The 20,449-nt window shown below is 40.5% G+C and overlaps 1 protein-coding gene across 1 annotated transcript in view; it reads right to left on the bottom strand.

The window, feature by feature from the left end:
- Window positions 1–20,449, bottom strand: part of CUBN (cubilin) — a 142,328-nt gene that overhangs the window by 119,490 nt on the left and 2,389 nt on the right. Inside the window, exons 5-17 of the mRNA XM_030971133.1 lie at window positions 20,227–20,328; window positions 19,255–19,358; window positions 15,589–15,715; window positions 13,992–14,160; window positions 13,135–13,266; window positions 11,869–11,964; window positions 11,205–11,326; window positions 8,898–9,084; window positions 7,039–7,157; window positions 5,346–5,577; window positions 3,938–4,119; window positions 2,986–3,148; window positions 2,599–2,789 (exon numbers count right to left, since the gene is read on the bottom strand). Coding sequence (XP_030826993.1) covers window positions 2,599–2,789; window positions 2,986–3,148; window positions 3,938–4,119; window positions 5,346–5,577; window positions 7,039–7,157; window positions 8,898–9,084; window positions 11,205–11,326; window positions 11,869–11,964; window positions 13,135–13,266; window positions 13,992–14,160; window positions 15,589–15,715; window positions 19,255–19,358; window positions 20,227–20,328 — 1,926 coding nt within the window. The remainder of the gene's footprint in view (window positions 1–2,598; window positions 2,790–2,985; window positions 3,149–3,937; window positions 4,120–5,345; window positions 5,578–7,038; window positions 7,158–8,897; window positions 9,085–11,204; window positions 11,327–11,868; window positions 11,965–13,134; window positions 13,267–13,991; window positions 14,161–15,588; window positions 15,716–19,254; window positions 19,359–20,226; window positions 20,329–20,449) is intronic.

The following is a 20,449-nucleotide window of genomic DNA, read 5'->3' as shown; positions in this document are numbered from 1 at the left end:
ACATGTTGTCAAAGCTAAAAGATCATTCCAGTGAGTTCACTGGCAAACCAGGGACATCCAGCTTTCAGGTCTCCTCTCAACACCAATTTTTTCTTCCTCAGCTGTATTCATCTAGGGGCTGGGAGAGATGGTAAGGAACTCTCATGAGTGTCCTGGTGAACAGGAGTGGCTGGCATGCTTGCCCAGCTTTGCAGTCTTAAGCTGGTGAGATGACTTTCTTACTAATAGATATTTCCAATTTCCCTGGAATTTAAGGCGACAGAATTATTCTGGATTTACAGCAGAGCAGCTGACATCAGAATCTGTGCCAAAATATTTAGTAAATCTTTGGAAAGCAGTGAAAACTTCCAGAGTGGTAATTCACAGGAGTTCACATGTTTTTCTTGAGCTGATTCTCCTTACATTTTTTGTTTATATAGTCCAGTGAGTAGTGATAAAAATAACAGGTTCTCCAAACCATGTATGTGAGTAATGTCTCCTCTTGCCAGTTAGAAGGACAGCATGTAAAAGGGGCTGCCTTGGTTAGCATCTTACCTCTGCATCATCATGTCACAGCCTTTCTCAAATAAATGTTATTGTCTCTGTTTTCTTATGGCAGATGCCATCCTTAATAAGAAACTAAACATCCCTCCCTGAGTGAGTGCTGTGAGCTGTGTCTAGTCCCTGTGCAAAGTCTACAGATTTCCTGATTTAACCAGGGAATGGAATAATCTGCACCTTTCCAAAGTGACAAAAAAGTTGTTGGAGAGCGACTTTTAAAATAACTTAAACACCCAGAAGTTTCTCTAGATGAACCAGTGGAAAAGTATTTTACAAAAGCACATGTGAAAAAATCAGGTCGTAATAAAAGAGCCTAGTACTTTGGTTTTACTAACTGTTCCAGCCAGAAAATGTTGGTCTGATTTCTCTGCTCTGGGCTGAGCCACAGAGTGAGGGGGTAGGAAGAAGAGGGCAGAAGCACATGGAAACTGAAGGGCTTGTGACTGATCAGCAAACAGTGAGGTAAATGCCTTGCTGAACTAATACAAACCGATGGTGTTCAACAGAAATGGTTTTGTTTCTGTGGCTGTTGTGAATTTGGCTGCTGTTTTGCCAGCAATTAGGCAAGAGGAGTAGCAGGCCAAACAAACAAAAGCTGTCTGTTTTCATTAAACACACTTCCCCTCTCATTTCAGAAACTAATTACACTTCATTCCAACCTAGGACTTAGAATTATAGGAGGAGAGAAGGGAACGATGACAACACAATAACATCTTTTAAAAATAGACCAACAGCATAGAGCTCACAGGGGCCTGTTCCTCACTGGTCAAGAAGAGATTAAATACAAAACCCAACCTGTGGTGCCACTGAGCTGCATGGCTGGCAGTGCTGGACCCTGCTCTGGGGCTGCAGGTATGGCTCCCTGCACCTACAGCTGTAAATTTGGCACCCTAGAGCTGTAAATTTATATGTAACACGACATTGCAAACCAATGAAGAGAGAGCTAGGAGTAAAACAAAAAGTCACCTCAAGTGGATTGCACTAAGTACTGACACTAGTGTTGCATTATTATTACATTTTCCATATAGAAACATTCCAATTGTACCACTTTGTTTTCTTCAGCTGCAGCAGCACCTTTGCAAATTAACCATGGGCTGTGCCCAGCTTGTTTTCCTTCTGTTTAGGTCTGCACAGCACAGGCACAGTTTTATCCAGGCAGCAGTACCCAGCAGCCATCCCATGTGGATAAGGCCACGTCTCAAGGCCTCTGCTGTTGTACCCAGCCTTTATTTCTCCGTACATTTGTATGTAACACAACATGGCAAACCAATGAAGAGAGAGCTAGAAGTAAAAGTCACCTCAAGTGGATTGCACTAAGTACTGATATTAGTATTGCATTATTATTATTATTATTACATTTTCCATATAAAAACATTCCAACTGTACCATTTTGTTGTCTTTGCCAGTTAGATTTAGACTAAGAGCAATTCTTGAATTAGACTTGTAAGATTTCAGTTATGGCAACAATAAACTCCCAGCTTTACATATGTATATAGAATCATAGAATCATCAAGGTTGGAAAGGATCTCTAAATCTTAGAGTCCAACTGCAAACCGAGCTTGGCCAAGCCCACCACTAAATCACGGCCCTAAGTGCCACTTCTACACATCTTGTAAATACCTCCACAAATGGTAATTCAACCACTTCTCTGGGAATGTGTGTATAAATATTTATATGGCGTGTTTCCTTCTAGTGTCAGATAAAAATCTTCCATATAACACTTTGACTCCAGAAAATGCTGCATAGCAGCTATGGCATTATTTTTTTCTTCTTGCAGTTGACATTCATTTACCAAATGTTCAAACTCCCACTTAACCACGTACAGACTATTAAGAATTAGTGTTAAGTTAGACAGATTTCCTCATTCTCTTATCTTTACTTCACTCCAAATGCACCATCCTGCTCTTTCAGTCCCTGTGACTTTTGGACCCTAGTAAATTCATATACTTAGTTGTTTGATTAACACCTATTTCTGCACTGGCCCTTGGGACAGAAGTTATACATGCTCTTGTACACACATGCAATCAAACTTCCATATCAACTGATTAAGAGAATCACCTCTATATAATTTGCTGAACAATCATTATGACTCTCCAACTCCATATGGGTGAAGTTGAGGAATATTTTTTCATCCTCTGGCTGTCGGATAATGTAGACACATTGTCGGTTGTTGATGTAAGGGTTAGGCCAGAAAGGAGAAGTGATAACCCCTTCACTCTCTGTGAAATTTCCTCCACAACTTGGTTCTGCTATAGTAATAAAAAAAAAGAAAAAGAGATATTCATAAGTACAGTAACTCCTTTTGAGGCTGCCTCTGTACAATGTCTGCAAATCAAAAAGAATTTCTATATTATTAAAGAGCAAGTGTTAATGACATCCATTCATGTGTTATCTCTATCTTGAGAATGTCACAGACCAACCTTTAGTCCTGAGTATTTTACTTACCAGGAGATGTTGTGTACACAATATGGAAGCCTTTATCAGTAACTGAGTCATCAGAGTGAAAGTGAATAAATGCATATGGACCAGTGGTTTGGAGTGGGGGTGGAGATCCAGTGCTACAGTATTTACCAAGGACAGGGTCTTGTGGAAGGAGACCATCTCGAATCTAGACAGAATGACAGATCAACATTTAGGATTATCCTATGTGTGCCAGTTATGAACAGTACCAACACTCCTTAAGTTATCTCTGAGGCCCCAGAGGTATTATGGATGGAGGGTGGAGGGAAAGCTCATAGGAAGTTTCCTCCAAACACAGAGGAACTAAGAAACAGATCCACAGCTGTGATGCTGCTACCAGGAGTCATCAAGGGTTTTGTGAAAGGGAAAGAAAGTATCAGGAGATCTACGGTTCAACTGCTTTCTTGAAATCATTCTCTGCATTGCACACAACATGCTATTCCAAACTGGCTTCTCATTTCCATGAGAAGGTATTGCTGAATTCTGTAAGCATTAGGTCACACTCAACAAAAAGTCCTCAGCTCATACGTCAACTGGTGGATAGCTGTGTGAGCCAGGATATGAATCTATTAGTCTTAGATCCCTTTCCTGAATAGTTTCCCATAGGCTCATGAATTCTCTGTGGGTTGACATTTGACCAGGAGTTTGGAGACTGAACATTGTACAAAAGTGAAAGCTTCCCATCAGGTATTTGGCCTGAATCCCATCTTTTTGTCACAGGACTTCCACCGACTTCAGTGAAGCAGGTCTCATCCCCTTTCTGTCCTGTTATGTCTGATTGTGCATGGATAGCTGGAATATGCAAATAAAAAAAAAGCATTTCAAACCAGGATTAGATTTTCAAACAGTCTCCTTCTGTACATAAAAAATTTTGAAATATCTTGTTTTGCAATAACAGATCCACAAAATGTTGTCATAATTCACAATTACACTTTACCTCTAAATAGTCATAATCGCAGTTGTCATGGTGTTCCAGGCTCAGGGTGCCAAAAGCAAATGTGATGAGGAGGCCAGGACTGGTTGAGATGGTCCAGAAACAATTTCTGTTTACAGGATAGTTACCAGGATATCCTGGAGAGCTTATCGAGCCGTAAGTACCTGTCAGCTCACCACCACATTCTAACAGAAAGAGACGCGGAACAACAGAGTATTTATCACCACATGTTGGGTCAGAAGATGAACTGTCCTGTAGTGTCAAAACCACCTACAACTTTGGGGTCAGAATAAATTAAAGAACAAAGACCAAGCCAAAGAAACCAGCAAGTTTCTTCTTGCTTTAAATTTTGCAGTTAATTCTGCAATTTTAAAAGGAGAACTCTAAATATTTCCTGATTTGCACAGTAAAAGATTCTTACCCAGTCATGATTAACATGCTTTAAAAAGAATAATCAGAAACACTGTGTTTGGATTGGATTTACAAAATTAATCTGAATTTCTGTATTTTGTAAATAGTCTCCATTTTTTATCCTATCACAAGACTAGTTTCATTAAAAAGAAAAAAAATGAAATAGCTAGTTTAATCTCATCTATACTGCTCTCTTTGCTTTTTTTTCTGTTAGTGCTATTTTTTCCTCCAAAATATCTGCTTTCACTTTTCAGTACTCAAAGTATTAATTCAGTATTTTTCAATTAGTAATTATCAATCTAATAATGACAATTGAAAGAAAAAACCCACCAAAAATCATATTAAAAGCACTTCAAGAAATATTTCTGGAAATAAGGAAATGGCATTTTTTACTCTATGGTTCATTTAAGACACAACCCAATGCACTTTTTGCTTCTAGATAATACACAGAACACTGACATGACCTTAATGTTATGTGAGATGATTTGAAATTTATCTCTGGGAATGCACTGCCAGACCATCTGGAACAATCACCCAATCACCATAATCAAGAATTCAGGCAGAAATGTACAACAAATCACACCAAAACCTCACACATTCTTTAAAATCCAGCTCCCTGTAATCTATCATGTTTGGAACATTTAGGCTGTTGTAAATTGTCAGTGGCAAAACAAACCATTAACTTGCTTGTTCGAGCATTGTTCGAAGTACCAGATATTTCCGTGACAAAAGAAAACTGACTGAATGAATGTCATCCCCAGAAACACATGCTCTCTGGGGGATTCCTCACAGGAAGTGTAAAGCAGCCTTAAAAAACAGCAGAAAGCTATTCATGCAGAGGCCTAGAACTAGAGTTTGAAAGTATCTTCAAGTGATATATATTTCAGCCTCACTCCCTTGAAAAATACCGTCCTTCTGTTCCCAATGTTTCCTAATCAAAGAAATAAGTAATTCATTTTACTCCAAAGCCATGAAAATGCTTTGCATTTCATCAACTTACCAGGATCCTGAGATTCCCAATGAACAGTAACACCTCCAGTAATGGTGTGGTTTGAAAATAACCAAAAATACAGAGAGTTGTGCGAACTGAGAAGTTCTGTAGGACCTGGGAAGCCACAGTATTTTCCAAGAATGTGCATTGATGCTGAAGGCCCATCATGGATTTGAAGGAATTCAGAGTTACACTGATTACTTGTCTCTAGTTGGAAGAATGGGAAGGTAACACGCAGAATCTAATAGAAGAGAGAAAAGAAAATATGTCTTTTCTCCGTTGCTGAGACACTATCTATGCAGAAACTTTATAGAGCAGATATGTGTATCCATGCAACTGTGAGAATCTATGAGCTTTTATGTCATTTCCTGAAATGTTCCAGGACAGAAAAGAATATCAAAGAATCTTAAGGGTCAAAAGGAAAGAGAGAAGATAGACGGACAGATAAGAATTTAGTCAGTGAAGTTTTCTGGAAAGAGCATTATTTCTATAAACTAATAATTGAGACCATTTGCCTGTGTTTGTTATACGTGCAAAATATCTATATGTGTAAATTTCAAGCCATGTGAAAAGCTTGAAACACAACATAAAACACCTTATTCCAGGTTTCCCTAGGCAGTTTTTTTCATCAGATAATTAGTATTTTTCACCCTTACTATGTTTGAAAGTGTTGTAATGGGAGTTAAAAGGCTCAATGATCTTGTTTTGCACAAATAAAATCAGCGTCTCTAAAGCCCATTCTGGATACTTAGCGACATGCACAGCCTTAAGTTTGTTCAGATTCTTCACTGATGTGCTGTAATATGCTCTGCTGAAGACAGTAGTGGCTCCCCAGCTTTGGGCTGAGGACATGTCACATACACATATATATATATATACACACACACATATGTAATGCTGTATAAACCACCGCTAAGCACTGGCTTATAAAATGACTTAATTCATTCCACAAAATGTCAAAAATACTTCAAATATTTAGATCCCAGGTAAGAAATTTAATGCTAAATCATGGTGTAGAGTATTTTGTAGTTGTTATTTATAACACAAGTGGAATTGTTAGTTGCAGATCAGAATCAGAATATACATTTGTGTGCAACAGTTAAAAATCAATCCTTAAAAAAGTCAGATGCTGTTATTACACAAAGGCATTGACAACATGAGTTAAGCATTCTACATTTCTGTACTGAGATATCAGAAACATGAAATTGTTTTGGGGTCACAGAATCACAGAATAGTCTGAGCTGGAAGGGACCCAGAAGGATCATTGAGTCAAACTCGTAAGTGAAGAGTTGGCCCACGTGGGGCTCAAAGCCGCAGCCTTGGCGTTGTCAGCACCAGGCTCTGACCAACCCACTCAGCTCAGGATCCACCTGTGGAGCCCATCAGAGCAGAGCTTTTCTCATGCATCCATTCACAGATCACATTCTAAAGCAATGTAGAACACTGCAGCTGGAGTAGGTTAATAAACTATAACTCTCAGCTGCTTAGGAAAAGCTTGGGAAATCTAACCCAAGCAAATCCTTAGGCTAAGGAGCCTGAAAGATTGTAAGGATCTAAAATTAATTCTTTTGAAAAACTATTTATTCTGAGGGGATTAGATCACAGCATAGGAACACATGTAGCATGAAGACAGTCATGTTTGCTCTGATAAGCCAAGGGATCCTACAGACTGAGGGTTTCTTTAACCTGAACTCTACTTTACCTTGTTGGGAGTAGTTTGAACAACCCAAGCACAGCTGACCCCACTGCTGTACCACTGGCTGTTTGGGTTGTTGGGGTAATGGAAAGTCCCCCTCAAGCCTGAGAGGTATCCTCCACAAACTGCAAAAAGAGAGAAAATTAAACAGATTTTGTGCTATTACTCTACAGACTAAAACAAAACCTAGCTTTTTTTGCATAGCTTTTTCCTCTTAAACATGTAAAACAATGTTGAAAAATACTTCTATAAAAGGATCTTTAGGACTTCTTCTCAAGTGGAATGACATCTCAGAAAAGCACAAATTCCCCGAAAGAAAAATAGTTCTTGGAAAAAGAAAAGAATGTCAGTTGGAACATGTGGATACTGCCAAAAGATATTGATTCTGTCTCATGATAGTGTCCATAAAATGCTTTGCTTCCAGAAGGATACCTCCAGATTGAATCTCTAGATTTTTCCCCTTCAATGAAATAACATTTTGCATTTTGAAGTTAACATGATGTAAAATTGTCTTTCTCAGAAGTGGTACATCACAGAAGTTATCCTCAGGAGGTTTTATTGTTCTGTTTATTCTTTTTGCTCAGATTTCTGGGCCTGATAATCCCTCTCATGATATACCATGGACTCTTCTCTCACTGAACCATTCAATGCATGGGAACTGAGAACTGAGAACCCCAAACAGCTACAGAAAAATATGTAAAGTAGCCAAAATGCAATGCAGATACAGCTAGTGTGCACCAAGCACCTGTAATTTAACATTGAACTGATTCTAAAGAAATAGTCAATTCTCACCAAACTGTTTTGTTTCAAGAAGTGGTAAAAGTAATATAATTTTATTTGAAATGTCTGTCTAAAATATCTCACCTTTTTTCAACCTGATTCAAAATGATCATGAAAGAAAATACATTATTTTTTCCTTCATTAAAAACTAAAAGAACAGGTGGTACAGTATGATCCCTTACTGCATAAAAAACTGGGTTTCTATCCCTTCATTATGAATGGCTAAAAATAAATGTTTCCCCCTGTGGACTTAATAATAAAATATTAATAATTAATCATAATAAAACATTACTAGTTAGTTACTTCAGGAAAATAGAAAAAAAGCCTAAAATAGTTCTAAAATAGAGTGGATTTCAGAGGGGATCAGTGGAAGTTTTACATACTGTATTACATTAAAATGTAATTTGCTTTCTTCTTAGCAATCTACAGTAAAAAATGAGCCACAGATGTCACAGGGACACTAGACTCACTGGAATGCTATCCTGACCTTGCTTAATTAAAATTAATGGCAAAAAAAGTTCTCAAAAAACCAGAAGAAATTATATCAGGAGGGAAAGGGAAAACCATGCAGTCAGTATAAAACTGAGATTCCCCAATTTTCATGCCTAACATTTCTTTCATTACATTTCTGTTTGAAAACCTTTTCTGGCTTTTCCACTTGACTAAGAACATCAGGACCTTTCGGCTTCATAACAGATGAAATAATATGCACAAAAGAGAAACATCAATATCTTCTTTTGTTTTCCTTATACTGGATCCTCTTTCCCAACCAGCTTTCCAGACAACTTTCTCAGGAACAGAGATCTGATTTTAGGATGTCTGGCATCTAGCCAAGGCCAGTGGGCCTGCAGATCAGCTTCATTGTTGCGTTCCTACTGCTGAACAAAACAGCTGTAAACAAAGCTCATGGAAAACTCTGACATGGAGGGAATTTGGGTTGGGACCTCTAATCCACCAAACACAGGGCTGTTTTTCACATCATAACTCAGTTGTTATTCACATGTCAATGCCATGCCCCAAGCACCTGCTGGCTGAAGCCTGCTGTGCCATTTCCCAGGGGAAGGAGGGGGAGGCTCTGGCTGTACCTTGCTGGGCAGTCTGGCACTGCGCTCCCGTCCAGGCGCTGGTGCACTCGCAGGAGTAGCCATTGACCCCATCCGTGCAGGTGCCCCCATTCTGACACGGGTTGCTGATACATTCATCAATGTTCTCTGTACAATTAGGGCCTGTCCAGCCTGCATTACACAGGCAGAAATAGCCAGAAATCATTGCCTACAGATATAAAGAAATCAAATAAACAATGAGCATGAATACCTAATGAAATCAATGAAGTCGGGAGAAAGACTGATGTTTACACTTATTTTGTGAAGAAATATTGGAGTAAAGAAATAAAATCTTGATGGTCACTAGTGAATACCAAAATAAACATAAAGCCTAATTAGATTATCTCTTCGGGGTTTTCTATTAAGTTATTTCTTAGCAGAGCTCTTTCAAATTACTTTCTGGACGATCAAAATCTGAATGGCTAAAATCCCTTTTAGCCATTCAGAAAGCTGTTTGATCATGCTAGAATCAAGTCAATCAAATTACCTAAACCTTATAAATAGCAAGGCAAGATAACTGGTTTATGAGTAATTTCTCTCAAGACCTTTCTCCAGGAAGTCTGTGCTGCAGTTATGTGAGCTGTTAACTTTCATTTTCATCCTGAGGAATGTTAAAGGGGAACAATTTCATCACCTTTTCAGCTTTATTCCTTTTTCTGTCTGTCTCTTTTCTATTTCCATTGTCACAACCTGTACTACTCCATATAATCAAGTCTTTCCATATCTGTAACTTTTAATTTCATATGTTCTCTTACATTATATCTTTTGTTTTACAGACACACTCTTTAGAGGTAAAGCAGAACAAACATGGTCCCAGGTACGAGCTACAATCCCATCTTTGATGACATACAATCAGTGTATTGCATTCTCTTTTTGTTTTCTATTATCTATTCATGTCCTCTGTGTCCCAAAGAGATTTTCAGTGTAATGGAAGAGGGTTTTCATGTGTATTTAGGGCTCTGAATGTTATTTTAGAAGGTGTTTTCTGATCTGCGTTGTCTGATACTTAATTACTTATTTCCTCTATCATGATTCTGACCAAATACAGCTCTGCTGTTTCTCTATTTTATTAGATGCTTTTGTAGTCACATTACTTAAATATCTGTGTTATTATCTTCAGGTACTAGTTTGTAGCCATGATTGACACTGTTGTACGTTAGAATATATTTAGGGGAAGATGTGATACCTTTTAATAAATTGACTAAAATGAACTAAATAGTCAGGAAAAGTACATAAGATCTGGGCAAAACAGGCCCTATAAATATCTTTAAATATGAATGAAGACAGTATTGAGTAGATACCTACAGAATAGGGAGAAAGGAATGCTGGGCAGGAGTGGAGTGTGAGAAGACCGTCACATTTCACACAGAAAATTGAAAAAGCAAGAGGTAATACACCATGGAATCAAAGAAAGATTTCGTTTGGAAAAGACCCTTAAGATCATCGAATCCAGTTGTTAACCTAACACTACCAAATCCATATTTTATGTCTCATTTTCCCTGTGCCTCCAGGGACAACCAAAATGAGGACATCTGCAGCCTAATGGGGATAAATGGGAAAAAACTCTAGTGGAATAAAAGGATTAGCATTTGTGAATATTTCAGCAAAATCATTGTAAATATCTTCCACAAAAAAAAAAACCCAGGCCTGCAGCATGGACTTTCCAGGGCACAGCACAACCCACTCAGAAAGCCAAAAAAGCCTTCATAGGGTCTATGAGGATAAACTAAATATTCACTGTGCATGAGAATGAATTCATACCACCAGTTTAGGTCCAAAAGACTTGGTTACCATCAGTGCAACCAATTCCTTTGAAACACCCTTTCCACATTCATACAAGCAGCCTGAGACTCCAGGAGTGCTCTCACAAGATCAGACTAGGAACTCATAACTAATTCTGCTGGATATTAAGAGTCTGAAGGGCAGCAGAGGCACTGGTTCTGTTATCATGGGTAATTCCTCCATGATCCAGGGTGGCAAATTACTTTCCTGTGCCACCAAGAACATTTCTCTCCCATCAGCACAAGCAGTCCATTCGCTAGTGTGGGCTACCAAACACAATTTCTCAGGCCATTACTGCCAAGATTGCTACCTCTGCTTCACACACAAAGAAATGGCTTGTGTTCCCTGAAACTCACTTTGCTTTCCTCAGGCATATCCTTTGACCTTGCAGCCCCCACTGGCTTTGCCTCATTCCCAGTGTGCACTCAGCCTTCAGTCTCAGCAAGGCTCCCTGGCTGGTTCTGACTGCACAGTGCTGTCACTACGTGTGAGGAGCCCAGCACTTACCAGGCACTGCCCATTGGCACAAGGGTTTTGCAGCTGACAGATGTCACTGAGAGGAGAGCACCCGTTCGGCCCATATCCACTTCCAGTGAACCCAGATGTGCAGGAACAAAATGCCATGGGCCCTTGGGAGATAAGACAAGACACAGAACATAATACCAATGTCTATAAATGTCCTTGACATTTTGAAGGAGAATCTTAATATTATTCTAACTTGATCTTTTGACACTTTCCCTGGTCAGTGCCCAGTTTGAACATGGAAAGTTTTTATTATTAAGTTTTTAGCGTTGTTTTGCTATGGGTACCTGAGAGTCCAGGGTCACCTTCATGGGAAGTGGTGGGGTAGTCAAAGGGTATTTATGGGAAGGGGAATATTAAAAGCAGCTGTATAATTGGAAAACTGCACCAAAGAGAAATGGTGAACATCTCCACAGTTTTAGCATAAAGTTTTCTTTTTGTTGGGGCCTAAATCATCTTCTGTCAGTGTTTGTGAAAAAGTCTGCTGGCTTTAGCTAACCTGCCTGTAAAATCATTTGCATGAGGCAAAGCTGACTGTGGCAAAGGGGCTGCAATCTAGATATGTTTCTATAAAGTGGATTTATCTGAACCAGGTCCTCCTTGAGATTCATGCTGGTATTACCTTATAATCTTTAAGAAAGCATCATACCTGGAGCTGAGGTACAAGTAGCCAAAGGATGGCACCCTCCATTATTTATTGAGCAGATATCAACCTGGGTACATGTTTGTCCATCTCCCTCATAACCTGTTCAGAGGTAAATCTCAGTTAGTCTGTAACAAACCATTTTCTTTTAGAATTAACAGTAAAAAAAACAATCAACTGGTGAGCAAAACACTAATTCATGGTGTAAAATCTTAGTCTTCTGCAATTAAAAAGAAAGAATTGAGATAGCTGCTGAAGTAAAACCTGCATGTTTATTGTGCCTCTCTCATTGCAGGGATGGATTCCAACTGTAAATAAATCCTTACATAGTTGCAGAAAAAAAAGATATATTAGTGTATTTTAAATATAGGTAAAGTCAGTGACACCATGGAAGCCCGTGTCTCTCAGCCGCCATGTGCTGTCCTCCCTACACATCTGCACCCAGTCAGCCCTAACCCCATCCAGACTTTTTCCTCCTGCACATCAGAGCAGCCCGTGGATCTCAAACACAACACCCAGATCCTTTCAGGATGTTCAGGAGGACCAAAGCCCTGCAGCACAGCTCCTTATGGCCAGAGCTGACATCACCAAAACTTGTCTGAGGCCACATTTCCAGCATGGGGATAACCCTTCAGTGCTCAGTAACTGGGAGTCTTCCTTACCTAAATAGCAATCAAAAAGTCAATTAGAAAGACTTTTTCCTGCTATATTCCTAGTATTGATCCTATACATTTCAGAAAGCATTTTAAATCATAAAGCATTAATTATAAAGACCTAAGTTACAACTTCCACTGCTTGAGCTGTACTGCAGTGGAAACTCTGCCTCCTCAGACAGCATTCAGAGCGTGACAATTATCAAGGCTTTTTTTACTGCAGACAATACAGTCTGTGATTTATGGCACACAGGACACTCCTTCAATTAATAGAGACAATGAAATTACTACCATAATTATGCAATCCTTGTTTCCCATTAATGATCTTGTACAGGAAGTACTTCAAGTCAAGGCTGTAACACTGAAAACAGCTACCTAGTACAAGAGAAACCCATTTCAGAGGATCCTCTGTAGAGGCATACTCTATACAATGTTCATTAATAGCTGAAGAAATCTGAATATATTTGGACTCTGCATTCTGTATTACAGTATTGTGTATGTGATATTTCTATAAAACCAACTTTCAGCTTCTTAAATCTACGCCAAAACAGGCTTGCATGTGTTGAATCTTCATCTTTTAAGCCCTTCCATAGTATTATCAGCAAGAAACCCATTTTACCTGGTGGACAGAGCCCACAGCGGAATGATCCAACTGTGTTGATGCATTGGACCATCGGTACAGTTGAGCAGCCTCCATTATTACTTGCACATTCATCAATGTCTTGGCAAGTGTAGCCATTTCCTTGCCAGCCTAAAAAGCAGCACAAAAAAGACATTAGAAAGAAAATGCCTGGCCTTTTTGGTTTCTTCTTTCACCAAATCTTTTCATAGAGTACAACTAAATTGCACTTTATTAGCACAAGGGTAGACCTGTCTCTCTGATAACTGATTAAAATTCATACCATTCTGAAAATTAGGTTTCAAACAAAACAGGGTGGAGATGTGAGTACAAGAATATTTTATTTTAACTGCATTCTGGATATTTCAGATTCAAACACACTTTTACCTAAAGAGGGTGCAGTTCCGGTCAGGTGCACATACATACATTTTGCAGCAAAGCTTTACTGCAACTTCACTTAAATACTATGTTTCCTATAGACACCACCTGCCCAGCTCAGGAAGAATAATCATAGGTTATATGGTCTGAGGAAACATTCAGATTTTTATATTGCCTTAGGGCAGGAAACATACAGACAAAAAAGTACTGCAGACAAATTATGTGAAGGTGACAGGACATGATGGACATGAAGGTACCTGTGGACATAAGACCTATTTAGATGCTCAGTTTAGGATGAGATAAATCATGCATTAGACTCCACTGCCTGTGTTACCTATATAAAACACAACCTGCATTGATTCCCTAGAACAAAGACCAAACCATTTCATGGAATTGCATCCTGTGTTTGTGCTTATCATACACGGGCAGTAGCACCTCTGCCACCCCATCCAACCCGAGAGCATGGAAGGACAAGATACCTGTGGGGCAGGGACCACATCTGTAGGAGCCTGGAGTGTTGTAGCACTGTACAAGTGGATCCTGTGAACACGGAGGATTAGGGAGGTTGCATTCATCTATATCAGCGCTGCAGGCGGGGCTGCCAGGAGGGGACATCCAGCCAGCATCACAGACACAGTGGTACTTGGGCTGCCACAGAAAACACCACAGTGCATGTTTAAGGCATTTGCAACAGTCAAGAAAAAGGCAGGAGGAGTTAATTTCATAAAATGACTTTCAAACTATAGCAAGAAAGCTTTCGGAGCATTACATGGCTTGTACGTTTTGTTTTGTGAGTTGCTTCAGTAGTTTTCCCAGTCTATTTCTTCCTCTGAATTTACTTTTTCAGATTATGGAAGCAACTCAGGCTCATTCATTATGTTCATAAAAGAAATCTGTAATTTACCCCAAAGCTCCCAGAGAAAATAAGATCAATTATGAGCTGTACATAACCATAATTAAAAGTCATCAACTTGCTTTTTAACCAGGGCAAAGAGATCATTGTGAGCAACCTGAAATCATCTTGGCTGTTTTCTTTTAGTCAAATTATTCAGTAGTCTATGCAATGTGCAGCACTGACATTAAAATGCAAATACATGTTTTCTTTTAGGAAAACAGTTTTCTCTCTAGTAATCTTTACTAATGGCCAGATTTCAGCATTTATCTAGCTTTGGTCCAATTAAAGCTAATGGGAGCTTTATTGTTGATTGTCACAGGAGCAGACATTGTTAAGCCAACACTGAACCCTTTTGAAAAGCTTTCTCAACAAAAAGTGGGTAGAAAATAAGTGATGAATTTTGAAATTTCTAAGAATTAAGCAAAGAAATAATTTATAGCAAAGCTCAAAAAAAAGTGTTGTGACTGCAACAGTGCATGGGCATATAGGAGTATTAAGGAGGACAAGCTTGGCTGGGTGGTTTTGGAGGGCTGCTCTGAGCGGAAAGAGCCCAAGCTGGCATGGTCCATCTGTCCCTTTGGAGTGAACACCCTGTACCCAGATTCTCACCCAAATGGAATGAGCTGGCTTGCTCCAGAAGAGCACTCAAGTGTGTGCTAGCATCCATCCAGTGCAGATGCTTGGAAAGATTGGGCCTGGAGTCAGACCCCACATCCAACTGACACTGAGGAGCACCAAGGATGAGCAGGAGCCACACAGTCACCATGCAGCCCTGGCAGCTTCCAGACCCCTGGTCCTAATGTGCCACTTTTCCCAGGAAAAATAAGATGTTTGTCCTTCTCAGTCATTTAAGCAGCAAAATAGCAACTTAGAACTCCCAAAATAATGAACAGTAAGAATATTGTATTTGAAATAGGACTTCAACTTATAAAAAAAATTATTTCCAACTCCCTATGGATATAGTAGTAGATCTAATACTGTGACAAGTACCTCTAACAAGACAGAAGACATCTCTGATTCTTTCAGCCACCTTTGGTACAACAGAGAGGCTGTTATGTCGTACAGTGGCCTCTCTTGTTATTTTCAGCAGCAGTTCATGCCACACAGTTTTGTCAGACTCAGCAGAATTTCCTGCTTATTCATGCTGTGCTGTATGCTGAGGTTTATTCATTGTTCCTTACCCTGTTGGGCTGGTCTCTTTCTTCATCCACACAGAGGCCATGCTCACAGAGGCTCTCAGATCCTTCCTGGCAGTCATCAAACTTCAAGGCACAGTGACGCCCATAAGTTTCTGGAGTACAGGAGCAGCTAATAGTGAAAGTGAAAAGAAAAATCAAAATTTTGTCTTTCTACCACTGTTAAAGATTGGTCATTTCCATTCTCCATTTTATGGGGTGTTCCTTACAAAATACATCTATTTACTTATTATGACAATCCTGCTAATAATCATGCAGAGAAGAAAATCTCAGCAGAGACTCAAGAACCATTTGAGACTTGTGTATATTCATGATTGTCTGGCCCTATGGAAGAATCTACAGCCTTTTGTTACATTCATAAGCACAAATCCAGAAAAAAAGTCTAACATAACATAAGATTTAAATAGAACATGAGCATGGAAACCCCACTTCAGTCAAAGAACACCTAAACTTCCTTTTTCAGTTATGACCATCATATGATGCCATGTGCAGAAATGCCATGTCTGGTACTTTCACCCCCACACCACAACAATGGGCAGCTGCTGTCTCAGCAGCACCTCAGCTTTTAGGGATGTAGTGGGCAAGAGGTGGCATTTGGGGCTGGCGAGGTGGGAAGAACAAAGCAGTGGGTTGAAAGAAGGCATTCTACTGGGAGGATGTGGTTTGAAAGCAGCCACATGCATCACATTGTTATTTATAGGGCAGAGCTTAGCTACAGCATTATACATATGTGGTGGAACTGAAATTGGGAACTTCTAAGCCATTGGATAATGTTTCCCTTTTCTCTGGCTCTTTATTTCCACATAGACAAAATGTGAGGCTCTGAAATACAACTGAAAGAGATATAAATGTACAGAAAACCTCCTACCAGATCACCAGCTTCTCAATAAAATGACAGTGAGACTCTTATTTGGATTCAAGTTATGTGCTGCAATGTCTGCAGCTTGCAGAGACATATGGCAGGCACACACCCTTCTTGGATTGCTTTTAAGCTGCCTAATGACAAGTGCTCTGTAAAAGCATTTCTCTGGAATTGGAGTCAGGGTATTCTAGTGCAGCTGACCTGGACCTTGAAGCAATTTATATAAAATAAGCTGCTGCTGTCCCTTCCACCGTGTCACATGCTCAGCTGAAATTGCAGTTTGATAAGCCAATTGCAGGTAACTAAAGAGTGCATCCAGGACAAGCAACCCACACGAACTTGGGCTTCAAAACCTCACAACAGCTTAATGCTTAACTGCAGTCTGCAGTGCAAGACAGCATGTTCATTATTGTAAGAGACAGCAAGCAGAACAGCACCTTCCTATCAGTGCAGCAGCTCAGCATGGGCAAGCACAGAGGCAACAGGTCAGGGAACCAGATGACTTTTTATATGTTTAAAGTACATTCAGAGCTTCATGTTCAACTTCAAAGGACACAGAAGGCAATCCGACCATCTCCAAAGGAGGAGAACAACAGCACTGTCTCCTGTCTACTCTGGCAAAGATTAATCTGCTACCCATCTGAAGTTTCTTCTCTGAAGTTTCTCAGAGAAGAGCTTCCAGAAGCAGGTCACACTGCAAGGCACTTCAGCCAAATTGTGATGCTCTGCTGCTTGGCACTGCCGTGGTTCCATCACATGACTCATGGCACGTTGTGATGAGGCCACATTATTAGGCCACTGTTATTTCGGTTGTGACACAGAAGTCTGATAGATTTGGGGACTTTCACAGCCTTTTATCCAACTGATACAATGTCTTCTCAAAATTTTGATTGAGAAAGGTGTTTCTGGATACCTGCTTTTTTCCCCTCATATTTCAGCTTTCCTGAGTTACAGGAAAATCTGTATATGAACGAGGGGAGAAGACAGCATTATGCTCCATTTCATGGTACCTAATCCAGTACTTCCAGTCACCTGGTATTATTTCTGCAGGCTATGGAAAGTCAGATATTACCCTTTTCTTTCCCTGCAGTCCACAATGGTGTACATAACTATGCCAGAGCATTAGTGGGGTGACCTGGGTTGCTGAGCCCCAGAAATCTCAGCAGCAATGTCCTCACAGTTGCAGAAAAGAGATATCGTGCTCTGCCTGGGGATGGATTTAGCATTTGCAGAGCACCCAGAAGTAAGTCAATAAGGGACACTAAAGATAGTACAATGGACTTGGGAAGGGATTATGTAAGGATCCTGAGAGTGTGATGCAAAAGCAGCAATATTAAGGTTTCAATGACTTTTGTAGAGGTCTTAGTTCATTCCATGAAGCATTGATTCAGCAATTACCAAGGAGGACAAGCAGTGCACCAGGGAAGAACGTGGGGAATCGTGACTGCATTAACACAATGACAACACTTGTGAGAACAACAGAATTTAGTCGCACCCCTGTACTTCTCTGAGCACAATAGGAAACAAATAAAGGCAGATTGCTTTGTTGTTTCCCTGACAATATCTGTTGCAGACAAGTTAGAAACATCCTTTAAAATAAAATTAAAGCTTACAGGAGGCATCACGCAGCAGTGATGCCTCAGCAGCCTCTGTGCTCAAGCATGAGGAACACTACAGGAGAACTTCCTTTGTTTGAGGTTCTTCCAAGAACTGACAAAGCACTATAAGCCAGTGTTACATCAAGCAAATATTTGTGGGGGTAAGATTTCTATGCTGAAGCAGGAGACAAAATACTTTGCAGAAAGCTGTGGCATGCTCTCCAGCGTGCGGTTCCCATTGCACAGGGGTAGCTTTGTATTATATGTGAGAGTTATTTATTTAGCAGATTATTTGACATTTTGGAGAATGAGACACAAAATGTTCAGGCTGGCTTGCCCTGTAAAAGCAAGAACATGTTTCCTAAGGAGCTGGGCACAGCCAGAGAAGAATATGCTCCAGAGGCCCCATGTGTGTGGGGCCCAGCACAGAGGCAGCCCAGGCACCCCCTTGGTTGCAGACAGCATTTCTCCCTTTCTGCCTGGCAGCACTGTGCATTCCTTGCTCTGCTGCTGTCTCAGCAGTGCCTTTGTTTTTGGAGGGGATGAAGGCATTTCACAGAACTGTTTCTGATTTTCAGAATATTCTGAGTTGGAAGGGACCCACAAGGACCATCAAGTCCAAGCCTTAGAGAATGGGCTGCATGGGGATTGCACCCATTATCTTGATGTTATTAGCACCCTGCTCTGACCAAATGAGTGTGCTGGGAACACCAGTGATCAAGGGTGATCACACCCTTTGATCTCAAGGCGTAGGTGATAGCAGAGGGAAGGTAACATGGCTGTGCTCTGTGGGCATGTTGGTGAGTGCTGGTCACAGCCCAGCATGGGCCTCTCACTGCCCCAGCTACACCCCATGGTGCAGGCAATTTCCATTAAAGCAGCTGCCCCTCCAGTAGGGGGCTGGGTCACTGGAGCCAGTCCTCAATTTGCAGCCTTCCCCCAGCACGGCTGTGTGATGGATCTGGCTCCTGCTGCTCCTCTTGTGGCACAGCAGGCAATGGCTGTGGAGGCCTTTCTGTGTCTGCAGCGGGCTCAGTGTCCAGTGCAGTAAGGATTTTATCTGTTCCCAGACTGCAAGGGGTTATAGTGCACAGATATTAATTCTAGAACTTGTGCTGCAGGCATGATATGGGGTACAAAACCAGCAGAGTATTCTACATGGGACATTTGCGTCTAGTTTTGAGAAGTTACCTGTAGCTGCCTGGCGTGTTCACACAAGTGGCTCCATTCTGGCAGCCTAATGCTGTTCCAGCAAAAATCTGGCATTCATTAACATCCACTGAGCACAGGGGGCCCTAAGATGAAATGGAAAACCAGTTTATTTTCCAAATAACTGAGAATGAAGCAAACCACGTTTAATTTCAAAGATATACAAACCTTGGGCTGTTATCAACACAGATTCTCTTATGAAACACAGTAACAAAACTTTATTTTTCAGCTGTGTTCCTGTGACCCTTGCTATCAGTCAGATGTGGATAAAATATCTCAGATGTAGAAAGCATATGAACAGCACATTTTTGTCAAACCCTCACTCTCCAACTAGAAAAAGACTCAGAAAATTTTGTTATAAACTGTTTCTATCAGGAAAGCCCATAAATTTTGACCCGAATCTTGTTGGGATAACTTTTAAGTTTAAATCCTTTGAGAAGAAGATAGAACATTTCCATCTCTGGTGCACATAATAGCACCATTAAAGCATTTGCTAGTAAAGTCTCTGGATTTAAAAATCCAGAATGGCACTGCTTATTTAGACCCCCAGTTTGTCTTACTTGTTTAAGACTGAGTAACTATCCATCCCTTCCCCCAGCCTTTCTCTAGCCTTGTGTAAGGTCAACAGCAAGGCATGCAGTTCAGTTCAGTGCTCAGCAAAAACCAGACTAATTCTCTGCTGTGGGAACTGCCAAGAATCACTGACTTCATGGGCCACTGCCTGCATGTAACAGTGCAGGGTCTGGCCCAATGCTTTGGGCTTCTTTTGTTACACATATATGTTGATATTGTTGAGAAGCAAACAACCAATGAGTGACTGCTGCTCTGCTGTTCAGTGCTGCTCACTCTACCCTGAGCAACCCGAAATGCTGTGCTGCATGGCAATCACCCTGAGCTAGATGCAGCCTTACAGGTGAAATACACACTCTGTAGTCAAGGAGGCTAAAGACTCACCTGCCAATTGCTGGGACAGAGGCAAAAGAAACCATCCAGTGAGTTTACACAGGTCCCTGAGTTCCTACAGGGGTTACTACTGCAGGCTCTCCTCTGGATGTCCTGAAACGCCAGAAAAGAGTAGAAAATGAGGTTTCTGCTTAGCTGATCTCCCATTAGCATTTATTTTCAAGACAAACCTTTTTTCTCTTTCCCCAAATTCTTTCTTGAACTGCCCTCCATT

Source organism: Camarhynchus parvulus, chromosome 2 (genome assembly GCF_901933205.1).
Source record: "Camarhynchus parvulus chromosome 2, STF_HiC, whole genome shotgun sequence".
NCBI lineage: Eukaryota > Metazoa > Chordata > Aves > Passeriformes > Thraupidae > Camarhynchus > Camarhynchus parvulus.
Note: the sequence above shows the minus strand (reverse complement) of the source record. Positions and strands in the feature narration are given on the sequence as shown.